Raw genomic sequence first — 23853 nt, forward strand, 5'->3', positions numbered from 1 at the left:
TGGGTTGGTTGAATTAACATAGTAAAAATGGCAGTCTTACCAAAAGCAATCAACCATCAAAATCCCAGCAAAATGCTTCACAGAACTTGAAAGAACAATATTCAATTTTATATGGAAAAGCAAAAAAAAAAAAAAACCCAGGATAGTCAAAACAGTCATGTACAACAAAGTAAATTAAAATAAAATGGATAAAAGAAGGCATAATCAACAAATGGTGTTGGCATAACTGGATATCAACATGTAGAATAATGAAAATAGGTATCGCCATATCTGTTGCCATGCACAAAACTAAAGTCCAAATGGATCAACAACCTCAACATGAAGCCATCCACACTGAACCTCATAGAAGAGAAAGTGGGAAGTATAATTGAGTGCATTGGCACAGGAGATCACTTCCTAAATATAACCCCAGTAGCACAGACACTGGGAGCAGCAATTAATAAATGGGACCTCCTGAAACTGAGAAGGTTCTGTAAAACAAAGGACACGGCCAACAAGACAAAACAGCAGCCTACACAATGGGAAAAGATCTTCACTAACGCCACATTATACAGAGGGTTTATCTCCAAAATATATAAAGAACTCATGAAAGTGGTCATGAAAAGAAAAAATACTCCAATGGGGTACAGACCTAAACAGAGAACTCTCAACAGATGAATCCCAAATGGCGGAAAGACACTTAAGGAAATGCTCAACATTCTCAGCCATCTGAGAAATGCAAATCTAAACAACTCTGAGATTCCATCTCACACCTGTAAGAATGGCCCTTATCAAAAACACTGATGACAACTTATGCTGGAGAGGATGTGGGGAAAAAGAAACACTCCTGCATTCTTGGTGGGAGTGCAGTCTGGTACAGCCATTTTGGAAATCAGAATGGCAATTTCTCAGAAAATTAGGCAACAACTTACCTTAACACCAAGCAATACCTCTTTTGGGTATATTCTTAAATGATGCTCGATCATACCATAAGGACATGTGCTCAACTATGTTCATAGCAGCATTATTTGGTATAGCCAGACCCTGGAAATACCTAGATGCCCTTCAGCCAAAGAATGGATAAAGATGATGTGGTACATTCACACAATAGGGTATTTGTAGGCAAATGGATGGATCTAGAAAGCATCATATTGACTGGGGTAACCCAGACCCAGAAAGTCAAATATACTACGTACTCACTCATAAGTGGGTTTTAGACATAAAGCAAAGAAAAGCCAGCCTACATTTCACAATCCCTGAGAACCTAGACAACAAAGAGAACCCTAAGAGAGACATATGTGGATCTAATCTACATGGGAAGTAGAAAAAGGGTGAATTGGGAGTGTGGGGATAATGGGAGAAGGTAGAAGGGGAGGGAAAAGGAAGGAAGGGGAGTGGAGAAAAAATATGGCTTAATAAAAACAATTTTTTAAAAAAAAGCAACGATAAATGCTGGAAATGATCCAGAGAAAGGGAATCCAATATATACACTTTCTGAGAGTGTAAATAATTCTACTCACTTTCAAAATCAGTATAGACTTCTCACCAAACCCAAATGTGGAACTTTCATGTCATCCAGACATAGTGCTCCTGACTGCATACACCAAGGACACTATGTTAGCCTACCAAAGAGATACTGGCACATTCATTTTAAGCCTTTCCTTCTACTCCATCTCCATTCTCTGTAACTCCACTGACCTGAAGAAGAACTCTGTACCAGGGACCCACAGCCACCACACCAGGCTAGGAATCACATAGGTGATCTTTGTCCTCCATCCTCTCCTCCATTCTGATCTCTCTAGCCTTGCTCTCAGCTCTGCTGCAGCCTGCCCGAAGAAGCTCCTCTGGCCAGCCACCTCAACCCCTGAGGGACTTGGCCTCTTGGTGCAGACCCAGGGTCCCACTAGTTCTTCCCCGACTGTCCCCATCGCCCCTCTAACTCATCTCCATTTCTTTGTGGTCTCCCATTTACTGGAAGAATCGTTCTCTATAAAGGACTCTAGAGCCACCATACTAGGCAGGAATGCAGAACTGACCCCACAGGCACCACTCTTGGCTGGGATTCAGAGACTACACAGCCACCATGTGTCTAGGAGGTCCCAGAGCAGACAAAAGCAAGTAACTAACAGAAAACGCACCTAACAAAGACAAGATTAGACATCCACACCAAGAAATACTTCAAACAACATGACTCCAGATACCTCGATCCATACAAACAACCAAGACAAAAAATGTCTCTTCTCAGAGCCAATAACCCTGAGAAAAGCAATTTAGCTGAAGGACAAGACAGGGATTTCAAATTACAAATTATGAATATGTTAAAGGACATTAAATAAGATATGAATGAATGCCTTAATGAAGACCACGAGAGCGCAAACTAATAACAGTTGAATGAGGTAATAAAACCTACTCAAGAAATGAAAATAGACTTTACCAAGGAAATAGAATCACTAAAGAAAACCCAAACTAATATAAAATGTGTAAAATGAAGATGAAAAATTTAGTAAGTCAAACAAATCACTAATAGATTTCAAAAACCATGCAGGGAAATATCTGCATTGTCTTGAAGAACAAAATAGCTGAAATACATAAACTAAGTCAAGGAAAATGTAAGATCTAAAAAAGATACAATCACAAACCATCAAGGAAATCTGGGACACTGTGAAAAGACCAAACCTATGAATGACAGTTACGGAGAAAAAGAATAAGCACACACAGGTCAAAGGCACAGAAAATATTTTTAATAAAATTATAGAAGAAAATTTCCCCATCATAAAGAAAGAGATTCCTATAAAGATATAAGAGGCATACAGAACACCAAATAGACAAAATCCCAAGAGAATCTTTCCATGACACGTAATAACCAAACAGAAAAAAAGTATATTAAAAACTCCAAGGGGAAAAGACCACGTCACATATAAAGACAGATTCATTAAAATAAACACCTGCTTCTCAATGGAGACTCTTAAAGTCAGAGCACCCTAGATTGAAATTCTCCAAGCCACACCATACTATTTTACCCAACAGAATTATCAATGGAAATCTCTGGAGAAAGAAAAAATATTTCATAAATAAAACAAGTTTTAGCTAATTTTGTGAACCAATCCATCTGTACAAAAGGTACTAGAAGGAAAAAACAACCCTCAGTCAACACCGTCCTAAGCAGAGTGAAAAACACAGCTAGTCCATTAAAATGAAGAACAATCTTGTCTTGAAGCCTGTCCTGGAACTCGCTTGTAGCCCAGGCCGGCCTCAAATTCACAGTGACGGGGTTAAAGGCATACACCATCGCCACCTGGACTCTACTTGAAGTCTTAACTAGAGCAATAAGACCAATGAGATTCAAAGAGGAACTGAAAACTCAAAGCAGCCTTATTTGTAGAGCATATGATTTTATACATAAAAGACCACAAGGTTCCATCAGGAAATTTCTTCAGTTGAATAGCACCTGCAGCAAAGCAACAGTATATAATAATAGTGTGTGTGTGTGTGCGTGCGCGCACGCACACACACACACACACACACACACACACACACACACACACACACACACACACACACACACACACGGGGCGGGGGGAAGAAAGAGAAAGCAAAATTTCTCACAGACCTCGAAAGAACAATCCTCAACTTTATAAGAAAAATAAAAACTCAGGATAGCCTAAACAATCTTAAAATCCTGTACAATTACGGAACTTTTTAAAATGTATCACAATCTCTGACTTTAAAACTTTACTATAGTTCCACAGTATTGAAAACTGATTAAAGCATATAGGAAGATCAAAGGAACTGTTATCAATCCATCTTGGATATGAAGTTACATGTCTACAATCAGTAGATTTTTGACTAAGAAGGATAAATTGTGAAATGGAAAAGAAGGACATTTAATCTGCTTATTTATTTTTAATTGTCCTAAAGCTGCAGTTTCCTGAGGTTACTTTTTTTTTGAAACCCGCCTTTTTGCTTCTAGTTGAAACCACGCCAAATGGCAGGGGTAAGACACAGGCTCTCTCTGTTTGTAACCTGTCATCACAAGCTCTGTCAGGCATAGCTGCACCTGTTTAACTATCATTTTTTTTTAACTTTTAATCATAAAATTAAGAGAATTTTTGAATCCTCTCCTCTGTTTTATTGACTGACTCTGGGGTAAAATTTGTTTTCTAAACTTACTCCTGCTTGCCTTTTATGCTCAGTTGGGTGAGATTTCGCTGGCTACTGGACCTGCATGTGGCACCTCAATCTCAGCAGTAACCAAGGCGATTCTTGGGCCACCTTACAGATTTTAAAAACTTCTGCCTTTGTTTCTGCTCCCCTATAACTTTCTCTAGCTATCAACATGGATAACTGAATACTCTTTTTTTATCATTTACAAATTTTTATTTCCGATTTAAATTTTGTCTTGCTTCTCTATACTTTTTTAAATTTTGATTTTTATTTTTGAGTGCTCAATACTCACATATCCACCTGTGGTGAAATTTTTACTCGCAGGTTCCTCACGTTCTCCTTCGTACTTCTTCCATATTTTGTGGGGTTTGCAGATCAGCCCTACGTTGCGTGCCATTATGGTCATGGTCTGGTGGTAGCCCCAACCATAAATTATTTCTCTGGACCAGCGTGGAGGTGTGGGAATAAAGACACAACGCACATGGCTTTATCGGGAGGGGCATTCTCAGTAATCCCTCATTAAAATCCTGATTTCACCTTCTGAAAAATTCCTCTCATTTATTCTCCAAACAGCTTTTATACCAAAACATAAACCGAGGGGTAAAGTCATTAGTATTCTGTTTCCTAGGTAACAAGGTAAATGGCTTTTAGTCACATCCACATCTACCTGTGTCTCCTCCTCTGTCACATCGTCCTGGTCTTTATTCACACATTCTCCAAATTAAAAAAAAAAAAAAACAAGAAACAACAACAACAACAACAAAAACCCCAGAGCAACGTCCTGACCTTTTGTTAGGTTAACGGCAGCCTGTCTAAAAGGTTATGTGACTTCTTCTTAAGGTACTGTCTATAGCATGAGAGCCTGGCTGTCATGCCATGTAAAAATATGGACCTACAGTATATATCCCCTAAAATGTGGATGTTAGCTTTTAAGTCAATGATAAACAAGCTAAGATCCATAGAACAAGTGAGGTTAGTTACATATTAAGTGAGTGGGGGTTCAGACAGATGTCATTAGGAAAGGAAAACAGAATAGAAAGCTATGCATGGGTTGTGTCGGTCTGTAACAGAGGATCAAGTAGAAATGTGGAGGCAGAAGGGGACAGTGAAGAGAATATGGAGAGAACCCTCTAAAATTCAGGGCCTTTGGAGGGGTAGTATGGAAACCCAAAACAGTAAGAGCTTCCTAATTAGTATGTACATATATGCAGGCTATCTAAATGAAATCACCAAATGATGGGGAGACGGAGCCCTAATTGACCATCTCGTTACCAAATGAAGCTTCAAGTACTGAGACTGGGTTTCATCTAATTGAGTTGTTAGTTAAAGGGGTCCCATAAGAATCCTCAAACGAGAAAGGCTGTTGCCAAGACTATAGGTTACACTTCACAAACTGACAGTGAGGCCCCATTGCTGAAGGTACCAACTACAAAACTCATTGAACGTTGAGAAGTTGAGCTGATGCCACATACTTCCTTCACCCCTAGGTTCTAATTTTTCTTGGTACTCTGTAAGCTGCACAAATAAAAATGTAAACACCAGGCAAGCCACATACTCTTGGATCTATGATGGTGTCCTGCCTGCAAGATATAGTCAGGCTATTGTGGCACAAACTTGTGGGAATGACCAACCAAAAATTATATTGGACTATAGGCTCCTCTACAAGATGGAATACATACCTGACACTGCAGGATAACCAAGAACTCTGGTTATAAAGACCAGGGACCTAGAATAAAACCAAATACTAACTACTGATCCAGAGATAGATAGATAGATGGAGAGATAGATAGAGAGAGAGAAAGATAGATAGATGATAGATAGATAGATAGATATGAATAAAATTTAGCAATAAAATGTCTCTCAATAAAATTTTGTTATACTCTTAGATTAGTGACTTATTCAAGCATCATCAGAGATGCTTCCTCCCGTAGCAGAAGGGAACAAAGCAGAGGGGCACAGCTAGGCATCATGCAGAGAATGAGAGACCTACAGCCAGATGTTACAGAGAGAGTGAGAGACCTATAGCTAGATGTTACAGAGAGAGTGAGAGACCTTGGAACACTCAGGTTCCAATGGGATGTCTTTGTCAAATCCCTCCCTTATGTCTGAGGAAACCTTGTGGAAGAGGTGGCAGAAAGAGTTCGAGAGCCAGAGGGGATGGAGAACACGAGGAAAACAAGGTCCACTAAACCAACCTGATCAAAGCTCATATGAACTCACAGAGACGGAATCAGCAAGCACAGGGCCATAGGTCTGCACCAGGTCCTCTTCATATGTATTGCAGTTTCCTGTCTACTGATTTTATAGGATTCGTGTGAGAACCTGTGGGTCCCTGTTTCCTGCACCTTGTTTGGACTCTTCTGCTGCTGCTTGCCTGTCTTGCTCACCTCCAATGTGTTACTTTTTGTTTTCTCTTATTAAAGTTTATTTTATTATATGTTCTTATTATCCCTTAGATGCCTGTTTTCTATTGAGATACAGAAAGGAAATGGGTCCTTTCTGTAAAGGGAATAGGAGGGGAGTTACGTAGGAACTTGAAGGAGCAGAAAGAGGGGAAACCATTATTAGGTTATTATGTAATACTCCATGATGTGAGAAAGAATATCTTCAATAAAGGGGGGAAAGACGTGTATAGTTATTATTTTTATTGTAAAAAGAATATAGAAGAACCAAGTAGCCAAGGAAATAGTATAAAGTCATGTGTGATTTGGACACACGATTCTCTATTTTCATCTGACACTGATAATTCAAGAAGCAACCTCTAGGTCCAAATTTAAAGCCAATTGAACTGTCCAGCAATGGAAGCACCACATATGAAGTATGAAGCCTTGGGGAAATGTTGGAGACGTGATCTTGCTCCATGGCCCAAGCTGATGTCCAACTTAAGGGTGGATGTCTTTTCTCTTAAAATTTTTATTGAATTTTTTCTTTGACAATTTTGTGCACATATAAATTATATGCAGGTTTCTGTAAACTCTATATCTTTTCTAGTCTCCTCCACACTTCTAACAATCCTTCCTCCCTGTGGTTTTCTTCCAGACATTGATTTTTTGAGAAGTCCATAATTAAACCAGAATCTCTTGTATGACCATGAGTTCTATCCATTGGAGATTGACGTGGGGAGGGTGGGGGTACAAGGCTCAATGGGTTCACTACTGATGATAATGACTGTCCATCCCTCAGAATGCACCAGTACCTAATATTTCAGTAAGGGAAAGCCAGGCTGAATGAGTTCCTGCCAGACCCATGGTTGACTGTTGAGAGGCTCAGCCGTGAGTGAACTTATTGCATACACTCACACCTGGCCTCTATTTGAAGTCTTAAGTATAGCAATAAGGCAACTGAAGGAGACCAAAAACATTCAAAGAGAAAGTGAAAACTCAAAGCCTTATTTGCAGATCATATGATTTTCTATATAAAAGACCACAAGATTCCATCATGAAATCTTTTCAGTTGATTAGCACGTATAGCAAAGCAGCAGTATATAACATTAGCACACACAAACCCATTTGGGGGAGAGAGAGAGAGAGAGAGAGAGAGAGAGAGAGAGAGAGAGAGAGAGAGAGAGAGAGAGAGACAGTATTAACCTTCAGATATACAAGTGACAAGCACATTGAAGAAGATATCAGGAAACATTATCACTCAGAAAAATCTCAAGACATCTTAGGACAACTTCATCCTATCAAGTTAAATACTAACATAATAAAATCTTAAAGACATTGAAGAAAAAGTTGAGGAAAACACCAGAAGATATATTAATATAATAAAAATGGCCAGCTTAACAAAAATAACTCTACTGATTCAATGTAATCCCCATGAATATTTCTTTATATTCCTCCACGTACCTTGAAAGGGCAATTCTCAGTTTCATATGGAAAGAAAACAAAACAAAGGCAAGGTGTAGAGTAAGACTGCTCATTCATTTTCTGACCATCCAGACCCAAATAACACCACAGAAACTATATTAATTGCAATACTGTTTGGCCAATAGCTTATGCATATTTCTAGCTAACTCTTATATCTTAAATTAGCCCATTTCTATTAACCTGTGAATCACCATGAGACTGCGGCCTACCGATAAGCTTCTGGCTGGCAGCTGGCGTCTTTCTTCTTTCGGCAGCTACATGGCATCACTTTGACTCTGCCTGCTTTCTATATCTCTGTTTATATTTTCCAGGTGTCTTTCCTAAGTTATTGGCTGAAATGGCTTCTTTAATAACCAACGGTAATAAAATACATTCATAGCATGCAGAGAGAAACCCACAACACCAAGGAGAGCTCAAACAATCCTGAGTTTAAAAACGTAAAAAGAAGAAGAACTGCTGGAGTTCTTGGCATTCCAAATTTTAAGTTATACACAAAGCTATAGTAATAAAAACAGTGTGGTATCTGAGGAAAAAAAAAACAGACTCTGTGATCAATAAAATCCAGATGAAGACCCAGAATGAAAACCTAATTTTTGACCAACAAAAGCAATATTAAACACTGGAGATAAAAATATATTTTCAATAAATGATGCTAATTACACTAGATGTCTGCATATAAATGAATGCAAATTTAATCATATTTATCATCCTGAAAAAAGCCTCAGCCCCAAATGTATCAAGGAACTCTTTATAAGGCCACATACACTGAATTTGATAGAAGAGAAAGTGGAGTATAACCATGAGCTCATTAGCACAGGAAAAAACTTTCTAAATAGGAAACACATAGGCACTAAGAACAACAATTAATAAATGGGACCTCATGAAATTGAAAAGCTTCTGTATGGCAAATGATGCCATCATTCGGATATAGAGAGTCTACATAATGGGAAAACATCAGTTCTACATTTGAGAGAGGGTTAGTGTCTAGAATATATAAAGAACCAAAATGAAAAATCCAAGATAACAAGTAACCTATTTAAAACCCAGAGATAATAAAACTAGAGAGTTCTCAAAACATGAAGCACAAATGGCTGAGATACATTTAAAAATTAGTCAACATCTCTAGCCATCAGGGAAACGAAAATTCAAACTACTTTGAGACTCCATCCTACTCCAGTCAGATTGGCCCAGATCAATAAATCAAAGGACAGCACATGCTGTTTCGAATGGGGAAAGTGGAACATTTTATTCATTGCTGGTGGGAGTGCAGACTGGTACAACCCGTATGGAAATCACTGAGGAGGTTTCTCAGAAAGCCGAAAACTGATCTACCACAAGATCCAACCATATCACTCTTGAACATATACCCAAAAGATTCTACATTCTACCTCAGAGGTATGTGCTCATCCATGTTCTTTCTTACTCTATTCATAAGAGCCAGAAATTGGAAGCAGCTTAGATGATCAGCAGGTAATGAACAGGAAAGGAAAATATGGCAAAGCTATGCAATGCAATATTATTCAGCTGTTAAGGCCGAAACTATGAAATTTTCAGGTAAATGGGTGGAGGCTGAAACAACCATCCCGAGTGAGATAACCCAGACACAGAGAGAGAAATATTGCACATTTTCTCTTCTATGTGGACGTTAGCTTTTAAGGTTAGATATGTGTCTTTCTGTTCAAATAACAATAGAGGTCAGGTAACTAAGGAAGGATGGAAATGGAGGAGGGGATCTTCCCAGGAAGGGAGAGAAAATGTGATAAAAGACTTAGGGAAACTGGACTAGAAGGGTTAAATAGGGAGAGGTATGGGAAGGCAAGGAAAGGGGGCTGTAGTGAGGGACAACTAAGGCAACGGGCTTTTGAAAAGCCACATGGAAACCTTCTACTGTAGAGGCTTCCTAAAATACATCCTTTATGGGGATGGTCGTTCGTTTATTTTTATTTATTTATTTACTTATTTGTGTGTGTGTGTGTGTGTGTGTGTGTGTCTGTGTGTGTGTGTGTGTATGTTTGAGGGAGAAAGAAATAGAGAGGGAGAGAACATGAATTTATGTGGGAAGAGAGGTGAGGAGGATCTGGGAGGAGTCAGGGAAGAGGAAAGAATTTGATTTCAATATATTGTTGGAAAAAATTAATAAGAATGGGGACATTCAAAAAAATGAATGAAATAATATTGTTTCTGGAAAATGGATGCAAGTTGAGATCACCATATTAAGCAAACTGAGACTCGGAAAAACAAAGATTGTATATTCTTTTATTTATGGAACCTCGATTTTGTATAAAGATCTAAAACATTTTATATGACATATATGTGACATGAAAGCAGAAAAAGAAAGCAGGGAAGAGATTAGCAGGAGGAAAGATGGAGAAACTGAAAAAAGGAACGGTTTGGATAGTGGATATGGTAATGTCTTACTACTTAAACTGTCTGTATGACACCTAACAATATGTGCAATAGATATTGACCACTGAAAAATAAAAAATTGAAAACTTAAAGATTTAAATAAATATAAAAAGACCAAACAGCACAAGTAGGGTGTGATTCTTAATCTTGTCATCTTGAATCTATAGTCACCCAGGAATGGTGGCATGCCTGTGTGCGGTATGTTAATTATGCTCATAGGTGGTGTAGTTTCCTGTTTGGGGACTCCTAGACTGTATAAAATAGATGAAGCAAACTGAGAGCTAAGAGAGCATTTATCCTGGGATGGTTGTGGCCACAATGTGACTAGCTAATTCAAGCTCCTGTTGCCTTTGACGTCTTTGAAACCCAGCTATAAGTTACCTGACATAGTGGGCTGTATCCTTGAACTGTGAACCCTTAAGTTTTCCCACTTAAGTTGCTTTAGGAGACGATTTCTAGCACAGCAATAGAAAAAGAAATTAAGACACAAATTGGTAGAGAAGTGGGGCTGTTGCTTTGAAGAACCTAAGTGATCCTTTGTCCTCCCTCGGCTTACCTGTTTTGGGCTGAAATGTGCAGGAGTTTGGTACTCTGGACTAGAAAAGCTTTAACGTGCAGGAAGGAGATGGTAATGGACAATTCCAGTAGAAGCTCAAAGACGAGAACTCTGAGAGACATGTGGACACTAGTGGCCAACACATGAGGTTTCAAAAGGAACTCTATCCTGATATTTTGCTCAAGAATCTGTCTTCATTCTCACCATATTCTGAGATCCCGAATAAAGCTCCACTTAAAGATAATGGGTTGGTTTGTTTTGCAGAAGAATTTCAAGACAGGCAAGCATAGGCTGGAGAGATGGCTCGGTGGATAAGAGTACTGGCTGCTCTTCCGGGGTATCTGAATTCAATTCCCACCCCCACATGTTTGCTGACAACCTCTGCAACTTCAATCCCAGGGGGTCCAATGCTCGTTTCTGGCCTTTTTGAGCACCAAGCACAAAGTAATATACAGGCATACATGCAGGTAAAATACCCGCATGCATAAATAAGATAAATTTAAAAACAGGTGAGTATTCGGGCTAGTTCTGAGGAAGCAATTGGAACTGTTACAGAGATCAGCACTACTGAAGGGAAAGCTGTGCTTCCCTGGGGCCTTAGGGAAGGTGTTCTGAGGGCAAAGCACAAGTCCTTAGAGCCTCCATCATGTGATGATCCTAGTCCATTTAAAGAGAAAACGTCTAAGTGAAAGACCTTATTTTATTTATTTATTTGTTTATTTATTTATTTATTTATTTATTTATTTATTTTTGGTTTTTCGAGACAGGGTTTTCCTGTAGTTTCTAGAACATGTCCTGGAACTAGCTCTTGTAGACCAGGCTGGCCTTGAACTCAGAGATCCGCCTGCCTCTGCCTCCCGAGTGCTGGAATTAAAGGCGTGCGCCACCACTGCCCGGCAAGACCTTATTTTCTTTAAAAGGGAACTGCCCAAGAGTGTTTTCCCTAGAAGTATATAACTTATTTTTTATTTTGTGTGTTCACAATTAAGAAACCTTCGAGTTTTAAGTATTTGAAACTCTTTGGGGATGGTCACCCCACACCTTACAACTCCTCCTCCCAAGGTTCAGGAAATACTGAAGAAAAGGTTGGTAGAAAGCTTATTAAGATCCAGATGTCAGGGAAGACCATCACAAAACTATGTCTTTTACACATGACAGGAAGTGACACTCAATTTTCCACAGCCATAATTGCATACACAATACACAAGTCTTGCACACGAACTCTCTCTTCACTATTCCAGCATAGTTGGTGGAGAAGTTCACTATAGTTGATTGGTAAGCTCCGGACAGTTGAGAACTACCAGGGGAGAGAAAGTCAGTTTCCTTCAGAGATAAGATCCCTGGTAAGTTATCCATATACAGTGGACAACCCTACAGCCATGGGAATATGGACAACAAGTTGATCTCAGACCTACAGCCATATGCATATGGATAGTAAGTTGAACTCAGTAGATTAAATAAAAACAAATGAAGCTGGTAGGGGATGTGGGAAGATAGACCCAAAAGTTGGTGGGAGTCAGAGAGCATAGAAACAAAATATATTCATGTATGAAGGAAAACTAATAGAGAAATACAAAAATGAATTGTTGAAAATATTTATGGGGACTTTTAAAGTTGAACTAAATGCATTATTTCTTTTCTCTTCATTTTTATTGAGCTCTACATTTTTTCTGCTCCCCTCCCTGCCTCTCCACCCCCTTCAATCCTCCATCAAGGTCCCCAAGCTCCCAATTTACTCAGGAGATCCTGTCAGTGTCCTCATTGTTGTCTAGGTTCTCTGGGGTTGTGGTTTGTAGGCTGGTTTTCTTTGCTTTATGTTTAAAAACTGCCTGTGAGTGAGTACATGAATGCATTTTATACCACGACACGGTGGTGAGCCTATGAGGACGAAGGGATTGAAGGTTGTGGCTGAAAAGTGGTGTGGTTGAGTGTCATGTGGCCAAGGGGCAGATTTGTGACAGCTAGGGCTGTCAGCTTGGCAGTGGAGAAAGCTGAGGACTTGCACAGCACTCATCTCTTTTTATTATTGTGGATGTCATGTGATGAGCTGCGGCAAAGTCCTGCGGTGATGGAGCATCCCCTTGAAGCTTGGGATAAAATAAACCCTCTCCCTTAAGTTGTTCTCAAAAGGGTGTTTTATCACAGCAATCGGGAAAGAAACTAAGGCAGGGAAAGTGAAATAACTCTTTCTTGATAGCCAGAAGACTAGAATCATGAAGATCCATGTTCCATTTCCTGGCTTGTTTATCCCTTTCAAAACTTGCATTCTTTGCTACTTACAGTGACATAAATATATACATATATGTGTGTAAACATAGATACCTCCATGTAAACACACTGACTACTTAATTCACTTATTTGCATAGCAGATGGCATGTTCGATTATAAGATAAATATCCATTTTGTGCATAAATAGTTAAAAATAATCAGCAGTAAAATTTATCCAAATCATGTAAAATGATCTGAAAAACCAATTTTAAAATATCAATATGTTATATGTTACACTATCTGGAAAATCCTGACACTATTTGGTTATTTGAAAGCACACATCAATAGTGACTAATCTCAATTATTTTTTTAACCAATGACTTATATCTTATACACACATAAATAAATTACAATTCACAACAGTTTCAGCAATTAAGAGATTTTTTTTTTTATTCTGTCACAAGCTTGGCTGTTGTCAGATCTACTCAACAAGTTCATTTAGCTGATTTCCTTTCAAATACGTCTCTTATTGCCATTCGAAGTTTGACCACTGATGGTAACTAAAAATCAAAAGACCAGTTTCTTCTGATTTGCTTTGACAAATCCTTTGTTGGCTGTGTAATTTTTCTTCGGAAATGCATTAAAATGAAGTGAAGATGGAACTGAGTCGCCTGTGCTGGTGCTAGACTCCTAAGAATTTTCATTTTGTTGTCGGTCATCTTAACTGCATTCATAGCACAGGGTTGAAGTTAATGAATCATTCAATGTTTCTAAGCTGTTTCTATGGTCTAATAATTGACAAGATCACATGTGTTCTGTATTTCCTGGTGATAAAAACAAGAAATTGAAAAATATATATAAAGGGAAGTTTAAAGCTATGCGATCTAACTTCATTACGATTTTTCTCTCCTTATATTCAAAGGTAACCATTTTGTGACCAGTTGTTTTACTGAATGTTACTTTCCCGTTGGAATCAAAACACACCAAAGTTATTTTGAACACTACGTTTCGTACATGTTTTAAACAACAGCCATTACAACGCAGAGTACATTGCCTGAAAACGATGCAACGGTTGGTAAAGGTAATGTGTAGAGGGAAACAAAACCTAAACGCTCTCCACTTCCAGGAGTAACTACCATCTCTGCTAATCATTGTACCAAATCTCATGCCGCAGTCTTCAAATTCTTCACTGATGATTCGTGGCCCTATTTCCCTGTTTTCTTGTTCTTGAAGCAAAGCCAGCCATTGCTGTTTATAAATGGGTGTCAACCATTCTAAAGGTATTAGACGATCTCGTTCAAGAGTAGCTGTGTCACTCAGATCACAGATGATATGTTGAAATCTCAGTTTTTTAAATACCGGTTGATATATTAGTCCTTCTTCACTTTCAAGAAAACTGATGTTATCAAGGCATTTCATGTGCTTGGAAAGCCAGCTGTTGGCATTAGGTAAAATCTGCTTCACTGAGCCTTTCCAGGAAGGATTATAACAAAGGAATATCCACTCCTTCAGGGTGGTGTAGATGTCCATTTCATTCCGCATAACTAGTAAATCAGGTGAAGAAACAAGGAGATACATGAGCTTTGTATCAATTTCCCTGTAAAGTTCAACACTTGGGTGAGTCATCAAGTGGCAGAGAAGCCAGTCAAAGCAGCGTGTCTTTACAGATTTCAGTCCATATGTTTCTGCTGCCATGTAGTATGAGCACACGGTTTCCCTAGTGATGTTGTTGTTCATGGTCTCTTTACATTGCCGGATGACATGCTCCACCTGAAGCAGGCATGCTGCTGCCAAAACGTGAGGAACTCGACGGGGTATTATTGGCAAGTCCTCGTCCCTGTACAATGACCCAAACACATAGTGCAAGGAGCCGACATCTATGTCCTCGTTCTTAATCTGCAGGTCAACAACATTACTGTGGGATTCTTTCCAAGTACCTTTTAGTATCTTAGCAAAGAAGGCTGACTGGCATAAAAATGCCTTGTGTAGAGGCCATTCTACCTCAAGTGCCCGGATTCTAATATCGCAGTCCTTACCGTCCAAAAATAAAGTTTGGTAAGCATACTTAGATGATAGTTTCGGTTTTTTCCTGTAGATGTTGCCAAAAAGTTGCTGTAGGTTGACTGCCTGGTTCCAAGATCCGTGGATGTTAGGGGTTGATGCCACACAGTCCCAAAGGCCCCCTTTGCGCTTGCGACTGCCAGAGATGTAACTGGGACCTGCTTTTTCTTCTGGCGGCGGCGCTGGCTCTCCCAAGCTGGAATCGCTGCATCTCAAACTGCTGAGGCTGTTTACAAGCCCCATTGATTAAATCATCCAGCAGCTCTCAAAGAGACTACCAGAAGCTTTTCTCCCATTATATTACTGTACGTTTTGTGTCAGCCACTACTGCCTAGGCTAGCTGAATTTCTCTAGCTCAGCCTCAGACGTCACAAAGACAGCCATTCAGTCATTAGTCATTGTCTACTACTGCCCTTCTGGAGCAGTGGCCCCGCCCCCTGGCAACAGGCCCCTTTAAAACTATTGAAGTGTGATGTAGCTTCTCCCCTTCTTCCCCTTAACTCCTGCTCCTTCCTCTCTCCTTCCCTCCTCCCCTCCTTTCCCTTCTACCTAATTTCCTTCTTTCTTTCCTTTCTTCTTTTCCTTTCCCCATTCTCCTTCTCCTTTCCTCTGCCCCCCCTTTCCCTCCATGGTTTCTAAAGGGGTCACACTATGGTGCTGAAGATGACCTCACTCAAATAGTCAAAACCACCTGCCTCAGTCTTTTAAGTAGAATCATCTTTTCCATAAACATAATGACCAAGTCAAAGCTATCATGATGAGTGTTAAAGTTTGCACATATTCCAACTTCCACCCCTGGGGTGCGATAGATCACTCCCTGTCAGTAGTATTGAACGTAATATTTACCAACAACTCTTAGCAATTCAAATTCAAACCACTGTTATTGCTTATTTTATTAGTCATTGTTTGATTATTTAGAAGAAGAGTATTAGTTTCATGTATGTAATAGTATATATACATATGCCCAAAATTTCTGTGTATGCTTTGCCTTGTCTGTATCGATTTAAAAATATTTTGTATACTTAGGGTTCCTTATAAATCCAGTTATTTTATTAATGTATATGTTATGCATTTTTTATATTTATGTTTTACAGATTTGCCTTTGCCTATTAAGTGATTATGGGACTCTTTTAAATAAACTGCAATTCTTTCAAAACCAAGCAAATTTTTAATTATTTGTTTTTATGTTTCAGACAAATATCTCTCATGTTTCCTTGCTGAATTTTAGTAGTAACACTGAACTTATTTTCTATAACTAAATATTAACTTTTTACCACTTAGTGGATTCTCATATTTTAAAATGACAAGGCATTTTACAAAAGAGCGTATTTACTGTAAGCCAGTTTATTTTTTCAATCAGAAAAAGGTTCATCTATGCTCATGTACACATAGAAAAAATGCAGACACTAATATAACACAATTTACCAGAGACTGTCTTGGAAAGTTGGCTGTATGGGCCATGTCAGGCCCACACCCATACAGGATAGACTCTGTCACATTTTTCATCCTTTTTACTTGCAGATTGTGTGAGTTGGGCTTTATTATATAGTGCAATGACCATCATGACTTCTCAAAGCACACCAATCTCATAGTGATAGGCATGTGCAATGACAATTAAATGCTCAAGTTATTTTTACACAATAGTTTTTGTCTATTTATTAACTATCACAAAATGAGCAATGAATGCAGTGTTTGTCAGATTTTATTTGTGGAATCAGTAACTCACATTTCACCCCATTTTCAAATATCAAACTATTCTGATTTATAATACCAAACTAAACCATTGTTTTGGTATTGTTTACAATTGACAACTCAAAATTGTTTGCATATATGGATTGAAATGAGGATACAAAATGGAATAGTTAAATGAGGTCAATTTAACATATTGATCATCTTAACATTTTTGTGATAACATACTTGAAATATATACTGTCTGTTACTTGTAAGAAATACAGTGTATTTTATTGACATTTCCTTGTACAAGTGCAAAGATAGTTTTATACCCTGCTTTCTAGAAGCTGATAAGAATAAAGGGTTGATAATTTTTTATTAAAAATTTCTGCCTCTTCCCCGCCTCCCATTTATCTCCCCCTCCCCCCTCCACTCCTCCCCCCTCTCCTGTCCGAAGAGCAGTAAGGGTTCCCTGCCCTTGAATCTCATTGGTCTTATTGCTCTAGTTAAGACATCTAGTAGAGGCCAGGTGGCGATGGTGTATGCCTTTAACCCCATCACTGTGAATTTGAGGCCGGCCTGGGCTACAAGCGAGTTCCAGGACAGGCTTCAAGGTACTGCCTATAGCCTGAGAGCCTGGCTGTCATGCCATGTAAAAATATGGACCTACAGTATATATCCCCTAAAATGTGGATGTTAGCTTTTAAGTCAATGATAAACAAGCTAAGATCCATAGAACAAGTGAGGTTAGTTACATATTAAGTGAGTGGGGGTTCAGACAGATGTCATTAGGAAAGGAAAACAGAATAGAAAGCTATGCGTGGGTTGTGTCGGTCTGTAACAGAGGATCAAGTAGAAATGTGGAGGCAGAAGGGGACAGTGAAGAGAATATGGAGAGAAACCTCTAAAATTCAGGGCCTTTGGAGGGGTAGTATGGAAACCCAAAACAGTAAGAGCTTCCTAATTAGTATGTACATATATGCAGGCTATCTAAATGAAATCACCAAATGATGGGGAGACGGAGCCCTAATTGACCATCTCGTTACCAAATGAAGCTTCAAGTACTGAGACTGGGTTTCATCTAATTGAGTTGTTAGTTAAAGGGGTCCCATAAGAATCCTCAAACAAGAAAGGCTGTTGCCAAGACTATAGGTTACACTTCACAAACTGACAGTGAGGCCCCATTGCTGAAGGTACCAACTACAAAACTCATTGAACGTTGAGAAGTTGAGCTGATGCCACATACTTCCTTCACCCCTAGGTTCTAATTTTTCTTGGTACTCTGTAAGCTACACAAATAAAAATGTAAACACCAGACAAGCCACATACTCTTGGATCTATGATGGTGTCCTGCCTGCAAGATATAGTCAGGCTATTGTGGCACAAACTTGTGGGAATGACCAACCAAAAATTATATTGGATTATAGGCTCCTCTACAAGATGGAATACATACCTGACACTGCAGGATAACCAAGAACTCTGGTTATAAAGACCAGGGACCTAGAATAAAACCAAATACTAACTACTGATCCAGAGATAGATAGATAGAGAGAGAGAGAGATAGAGAGAGAGAGAAAGATAGATAGATGATAGATAGATAGATAGATAGATAGAGATGAATAAAATTTAGCAATAAAATGTCTCTCAATAAAATTTTGTTATACTCTTAGATTAGTGATTTATTCAAGCATCATCAGAGATGCTTCCTCCCGTAGCAGAAGGGAACAAAGCAGAGGGGCACAGCTAGGCATCATGCAGAGAATGAGAGACCTACAGCCAGATGTTACAGAGAGAGTGAGAGACCTATAGCTAGATGTTACAGAGAGAGTGAGAGACCTTGGAACACTCAGGTTCCAATGGGATGTCTTTGTCAAATCCCTCCCTTATGTCTGAGGAAACCTTGTGGAAGAGGTGGCAGAAAGAGTTCGAGAGCCAGAGGGGATGGAGAACACGAGGAAAACAAGGTCCACTAAACCAACCTGATCAAAGCTCATATGAACTCACAGAGACGGAATCAGCAAGCACAGGGCCATAGGTCTGCACCAGGTCCTCTTCATATGTATTGCAGTTTCCTGTCTACTGATTTTATAGGATTCGTGTGAGAACCTGTGGGTCCCTGTTTCCTGCACCTTGTTTGGACTCTTCTGCTGCTGCTTGCCTGTCTTGCTCACCTCCAATGTGTTACTTTTTGTTTTCTCTTATTAAAGTTTATTTTATTATATGTTCTTATTATCCCTTAGATGCCTGTTTTCTATTGAGATACAGAAAGGAAATGGGTCCTTTCTGTAAAGGGAATGGGAAGGGAGTTACGTAGGAACTTGAAGGAGCAGAAAGAGGGGAAACCATAATCAGGTTATTATGTAATACTCCATGATGTGAGAAAGAATATCTTCAAAAAGGGGGGAAAGATGCATATAGTTATTATTTCGATTGTAAAAAGAATATAGAAGTACCAAGTAGCCAAGGAAATAGTATAAAGCCATGTGTGATTTGGACACAAGATACTCTATTTTCATCTGACACTGATAATTCAAGAAGCAACCTCTAGGTCCAAATTTAAAGCCAATTGAACTGTCCAGCAATGGAAGCACCACATATGAAGTATGAAGCCTTGGGGAAATGCTGGAGACGTGATCTTTTTTTTTCCAGTTTATTTATTTTTTATTAAAAATTGCCATCTCCTCCCCTCCTCCTCCCCCTTCCCTCCCCTCCCCTCCACCCACACCCCAACTCCCTCCCTCTTGAGGCCAAACAGCCATCAGGGTTCTCTACACTATGTTGAGACCAAGGTCCTCCCAACTCCCCCCAGGTCCAGGAAGGTGAGCAACCGAACTGACAAGGCTCAAACAGAGCCCGTCCATGTCGTAGAGACCAAGCCCATCGCCATTGTCCTTGGCTCCTCGGTCAGCCTCCACCATCAGCCACCCTCAGAGAGTCCGATTTGGTCGCATGTTCCATCAGACCCATTCCAAGTGGACTTGGTGGTCTCCCATTAGTTCTGTCCTGCTGTCTCAGTGGGTGAACGCTTCCCTCATGGTTCTGACTTTCTCATGATCTCTCTCCATCCGCTCCTCATCAGAACTTTGGGAGCTCAGTCCGGTGCTCCAATGTGGGGCTCTGTCTCTATCTCCATCCATCGCCAGGTGAAGGTTAAGGCTCACAGTGAGCCCGTCCATGCTGTAGAGTTCACATTCATTGCCGTTGTCCTTGGTTTCTCAGTCCTCCTCCACCGTCAGCCACATTCAGAGAGCCCGGTTTGGTCCCCTGTTCCATCAGTTCCATTCCAACTGGACTTGGTGGTCTCCCGTTAGATCTGTCTCACCGTCTCAATGGGTAAACGCACTCCTCACGGTCCTGACTTCCTTGCTCATGATCTCCCTCCTTTTGCTCCTCATCGGGACCTTGGGAGCTCAGTCCGGTGCTCCTATGTGGGGCTCTGTCATTTTCTCCATCCAATGCCAGGTGAAGGTTCTATGGTGATATGCAAGATATTCATGAGTATGGCAATAGGATCTGGCCATTTCTGGCACCCTCTCCTCAGCTGCCCAAGGACCTAGCTGGGGGCGTCTTCCTGGACACCTGGGAACCCCTCTAGAGTCAAGCCTCTGCCAACCCTAGAATGGCTCCCTTAAGTAAGATATATAATTCCTTGATCCCATATCCACCCTTCCTATATCACAACCATCCTATTCCCCCAAGCTCTTCCCATCCTCCACTTCACACTTTTCTTGCCCCATCCCCCCTCCCCCCATCCCACCCCACCCATATGTTCCCATTTTTTGTCCGGCAATCTTGTCTACTTCCAGTATCCAGGAGGATAACTATATGTTTTTCTTTGGGTTCACCTTCTTATATAGCTTCTCTAGGATTTTTACGAATTATAGGCTCCATGTCCTTTATTTATGGCTAGAACCCAATTATGAGTGAGTACATCCCATGTTCATCTTTTTGGGCCTGGGTTACCTCACTCAGGATGGTGTTTTCTATTTCCCTCCATTTGCATGCAAAATTCAAGATGTCATTGTTTTTTACCGCTGAGTAGTATTCTAGCATGTATATATTCCACACTTTCTTCAACCATTCTTCCACTGAAGGGCATCTAGGTTGTTTCCAGGTTCTGGCTATTACAAATAATGCTGCTATAAACATAGTTGAACAGATGGTTTTGTAATATGTTTGGGCATCTCTTGGGTAAATTCCCAAGAGTGGGATTGCTGGGTCCTGGGGTAGGTGGATCCCAAATTTCCTGAGAAACCTCCACACTGCTTTCCAAAGCGGTTGCACAAGTTTGCATTCCCACCAGCAATGGATGAGTGTACCCCTTACTCCATATCCTCTCCAGCAAAGGCTATCATTGGTGTTTTTGATTTTAGCCATTCTGACAGGTGTAAGATGGTATCTTAACGTTGTTTTGATTTGCATTTCCCTGATTGCTAAGGAGGTTGAGCATGCCCTTAAGTGTCTTTTGGCCATTCGAACTTCTTCTGTTGAGAATTCTCTGTTCAGTTCAGTGCCCCATTTTTTAATTGGGTTCATTAGCATTTTAAAGTCTAGTCTCTTGAGTTCCTCATATATTTTGGAGATCAGACCTTTGTCTGTTGTGGGGTTGGTGAAGATCTTTTCCCAGTCAGTAGGCTGCCTTTTTGTCTTAGTGACAGTGTCCTTTGCTTTACAGAAGCTGCTCAGCTTCAGGAGGTCCCATTTATTCAATGTTGCCCTTAATGTCTGTGCTGCTGGGGCTATACGTAGGAAGCGGTCTCCTGTGCCCAAATGTTGTAGAGTACTTCCCACTTTCTCCTCTAACAGGTTCAGTGTGTTCAGATTGATATTGAGGTCTTTAATCCATTTGGACTTGAGTTTTGTGCATGGTGATAGACACGGATCTACTTTCATTCTTCTACAGGTTGACATCCAGTTATGCCAGCACCATTTGTTGAAGATGCTTTCTTTCTTCCATTGTGTGCTTTTAGCTCCTTTATCAAAAATCAGGTGTTCATAGGTTTGTGGGTTAAGATCTGGGTCTTCTATTCGATTCCATTGGTTGACTTCTCTGTTTTTATGCCAATACCAAGCTGTATTCAATACTGTAGCTCTGTAATAGAGTTTGAAGTCAGGGATGGTAATGCCTCCAGAAGTTCCTTTATTGTATAAGATTGTTTTGGCTATCCTGGGTTTCTTGTTCTTCCATATAAAGTTGATTATTGTCCTCTCAAGATCTGTGAAGAATTTTGATGGGATCTTTAAGGGGATTGCATTAAATCTATAGATTGCCTTTGGTAGTATTGCCATTTTTACTATGTTGATCCTCCCAATCCAAGAGCAAGGGAGATCCTTCCATTTTCTGGTATCCTCTTCAATTTCTTTCTTCAAAGACTTAAAGTTCTTGTCAAATAGGTCTTTCACTTCCTTGGTTAGAGTTACCCCAAGATATTTTATGCTATTTGTGGCTATCGTGAAAGGTGAGGCTTCTCTGATTTCTTTCTCTGCTTCCTTATCCTTTGTATATAGGAGGGCGACTGATTTTTTGGAGTTGATCTTGTAACCTGCCATGATACTAAAGGAGTTTATCAGCTGTAGGAGTTCTTTGGTGGAGTTTTTCGGGTCGCTTATGTACACTATCATATCATCTGCAAATAATGAAAGTTTAACTTCTTCCTTTCCAATTCGAATCCCCTTGATCCCCTTGTTTTGTCTTATTGCAATTGCTAGAACTTCAAGTACTATATTGAAGAGATAAGGAGAGAGTGGACAGCCTTGTCGCGTTCCTGAATTTAGTGGGATGGCCTTGAGTTTCTCTCCATTTAATTTGATGTTAGCTGTCGGCTTGCTGTAAATAGCCTTTATTATATTTAGGAATGACCCCTGTATCCCTAATCTCTCCAAGACCTTTATCATAAAGGGGTGCTGAATTTTGTCAAATGCTTTTTCTGCATCTAATGAGATGATCATATGGTTTTATCCTTCAGTTTATTTATATGATGGATTACATTGATAGATTTTCGTATGTTGAACCAGCCCTGCATCTCTGGGATGAAGCCTACTTGATCATAGTGGATAATTTTTCTAATGTGTTCTTGGATTCTGTTTGCCAGTATTTTATTGAGAATTTTTGCATCGATGTTCATGAGTGAGATTGGCCTGTAATTCTCTTTCTTGGTTAAGTCTTTGTGTGGTTTAGGTATCAGGGTAATTGTAGCTTCATAAAAGGAATTTGGCAATGACTGTTCTGTTTCTATATTATGAAATACCTTAAGGAGTATAGGTATTAGGTCTTCTTGGAAGTTCTGGTAGAATTCTGCATTGAACCAATCAGGTCCTGGGCTCTTTTTGGTAGGGAGGTTTCTGATAACAGTTTCCAATTCTTCGCGACTAACAGGACTATTTAGAGCATTTACCGGGTCCTGGTTTAACTTTGGTACATGGTACTTATCTAAAAAAGTGTCCATTTCTTTTACATTTTCCAATTTTGTGGCATACAGGCTGTTGTAGTAAGATCTAATGATTCTTTGGATTTCCTCTGTGTCTGTGGTTATGTCCCTTTTTTCATTTCTGATCTTATTAATTTGTGTGTTCTCTCTCTGCCGTTTGATTAGTTTGGCTAGGGGTTTGTCAATCTTGTTGATTTTCTCCAAGAACCAGCTTTTTGTTTCATTGATTCTTTGGATTGTTTTCTGTGTTTCTATTTTGTTGATTTCTGCCCTCAGTTTGATAATTTCCAGTCTTCTACCCCTCCTAGGTGAGTCTGCTTCTTTCTTTTCTAAAGCTTTCAGGTGTGCTATTAAGTCTCCAATGTGTGCTTTCTCCGTTTTTTTTTTTAAAGTGGGCACTTAGTGCTATGAATTTTCCTCTTTTAGCACTGCTTTCATAGTGTCCCATAAGTTTGAGTATATTGTGTCTTTATTTTCATTAAATTCAAGAAAGACTTTAATTTCTTTCTTTATT

At 39.6% G+C, this 23853-nt stretch overlaps 1 protein-coding gene across 1 annotated transcript; it reads right to left on the bottom strand.

The window, feature by feature from the left end:
* Positions 1-13983: 13983 nt before the first annotated feature.
* Positions 13984-15483, bottom strand: LOC119805223 (germ cell-less protein-like 2). Its single transcript, XM_038317137.1, has one exon. The coding sequence runs from the start codon at positions 15481-15483 to the stop codon at positions 13984-13986; it is 1500 nt and encodes a 499-aa protein (XP_038173065.1).
* Between the last annotated feature and the right edge of the window lie 8370 nt (positions 15484-23853).

The sequence above is a fragment of the Arvicola amphibius genome, chromosome X (genome assembly GCF_903992535.2).
Source record: "Arvicola amphibius chromosome X, mArvAmp1.2, whole genome shotgun sequence".
NCBI classification, from domain to species: Eukaryota; Metazoa; Chordata; class Mammalia; order Rodentia; family Cricetidae; genus Arvicola; species Arvicola amphibius.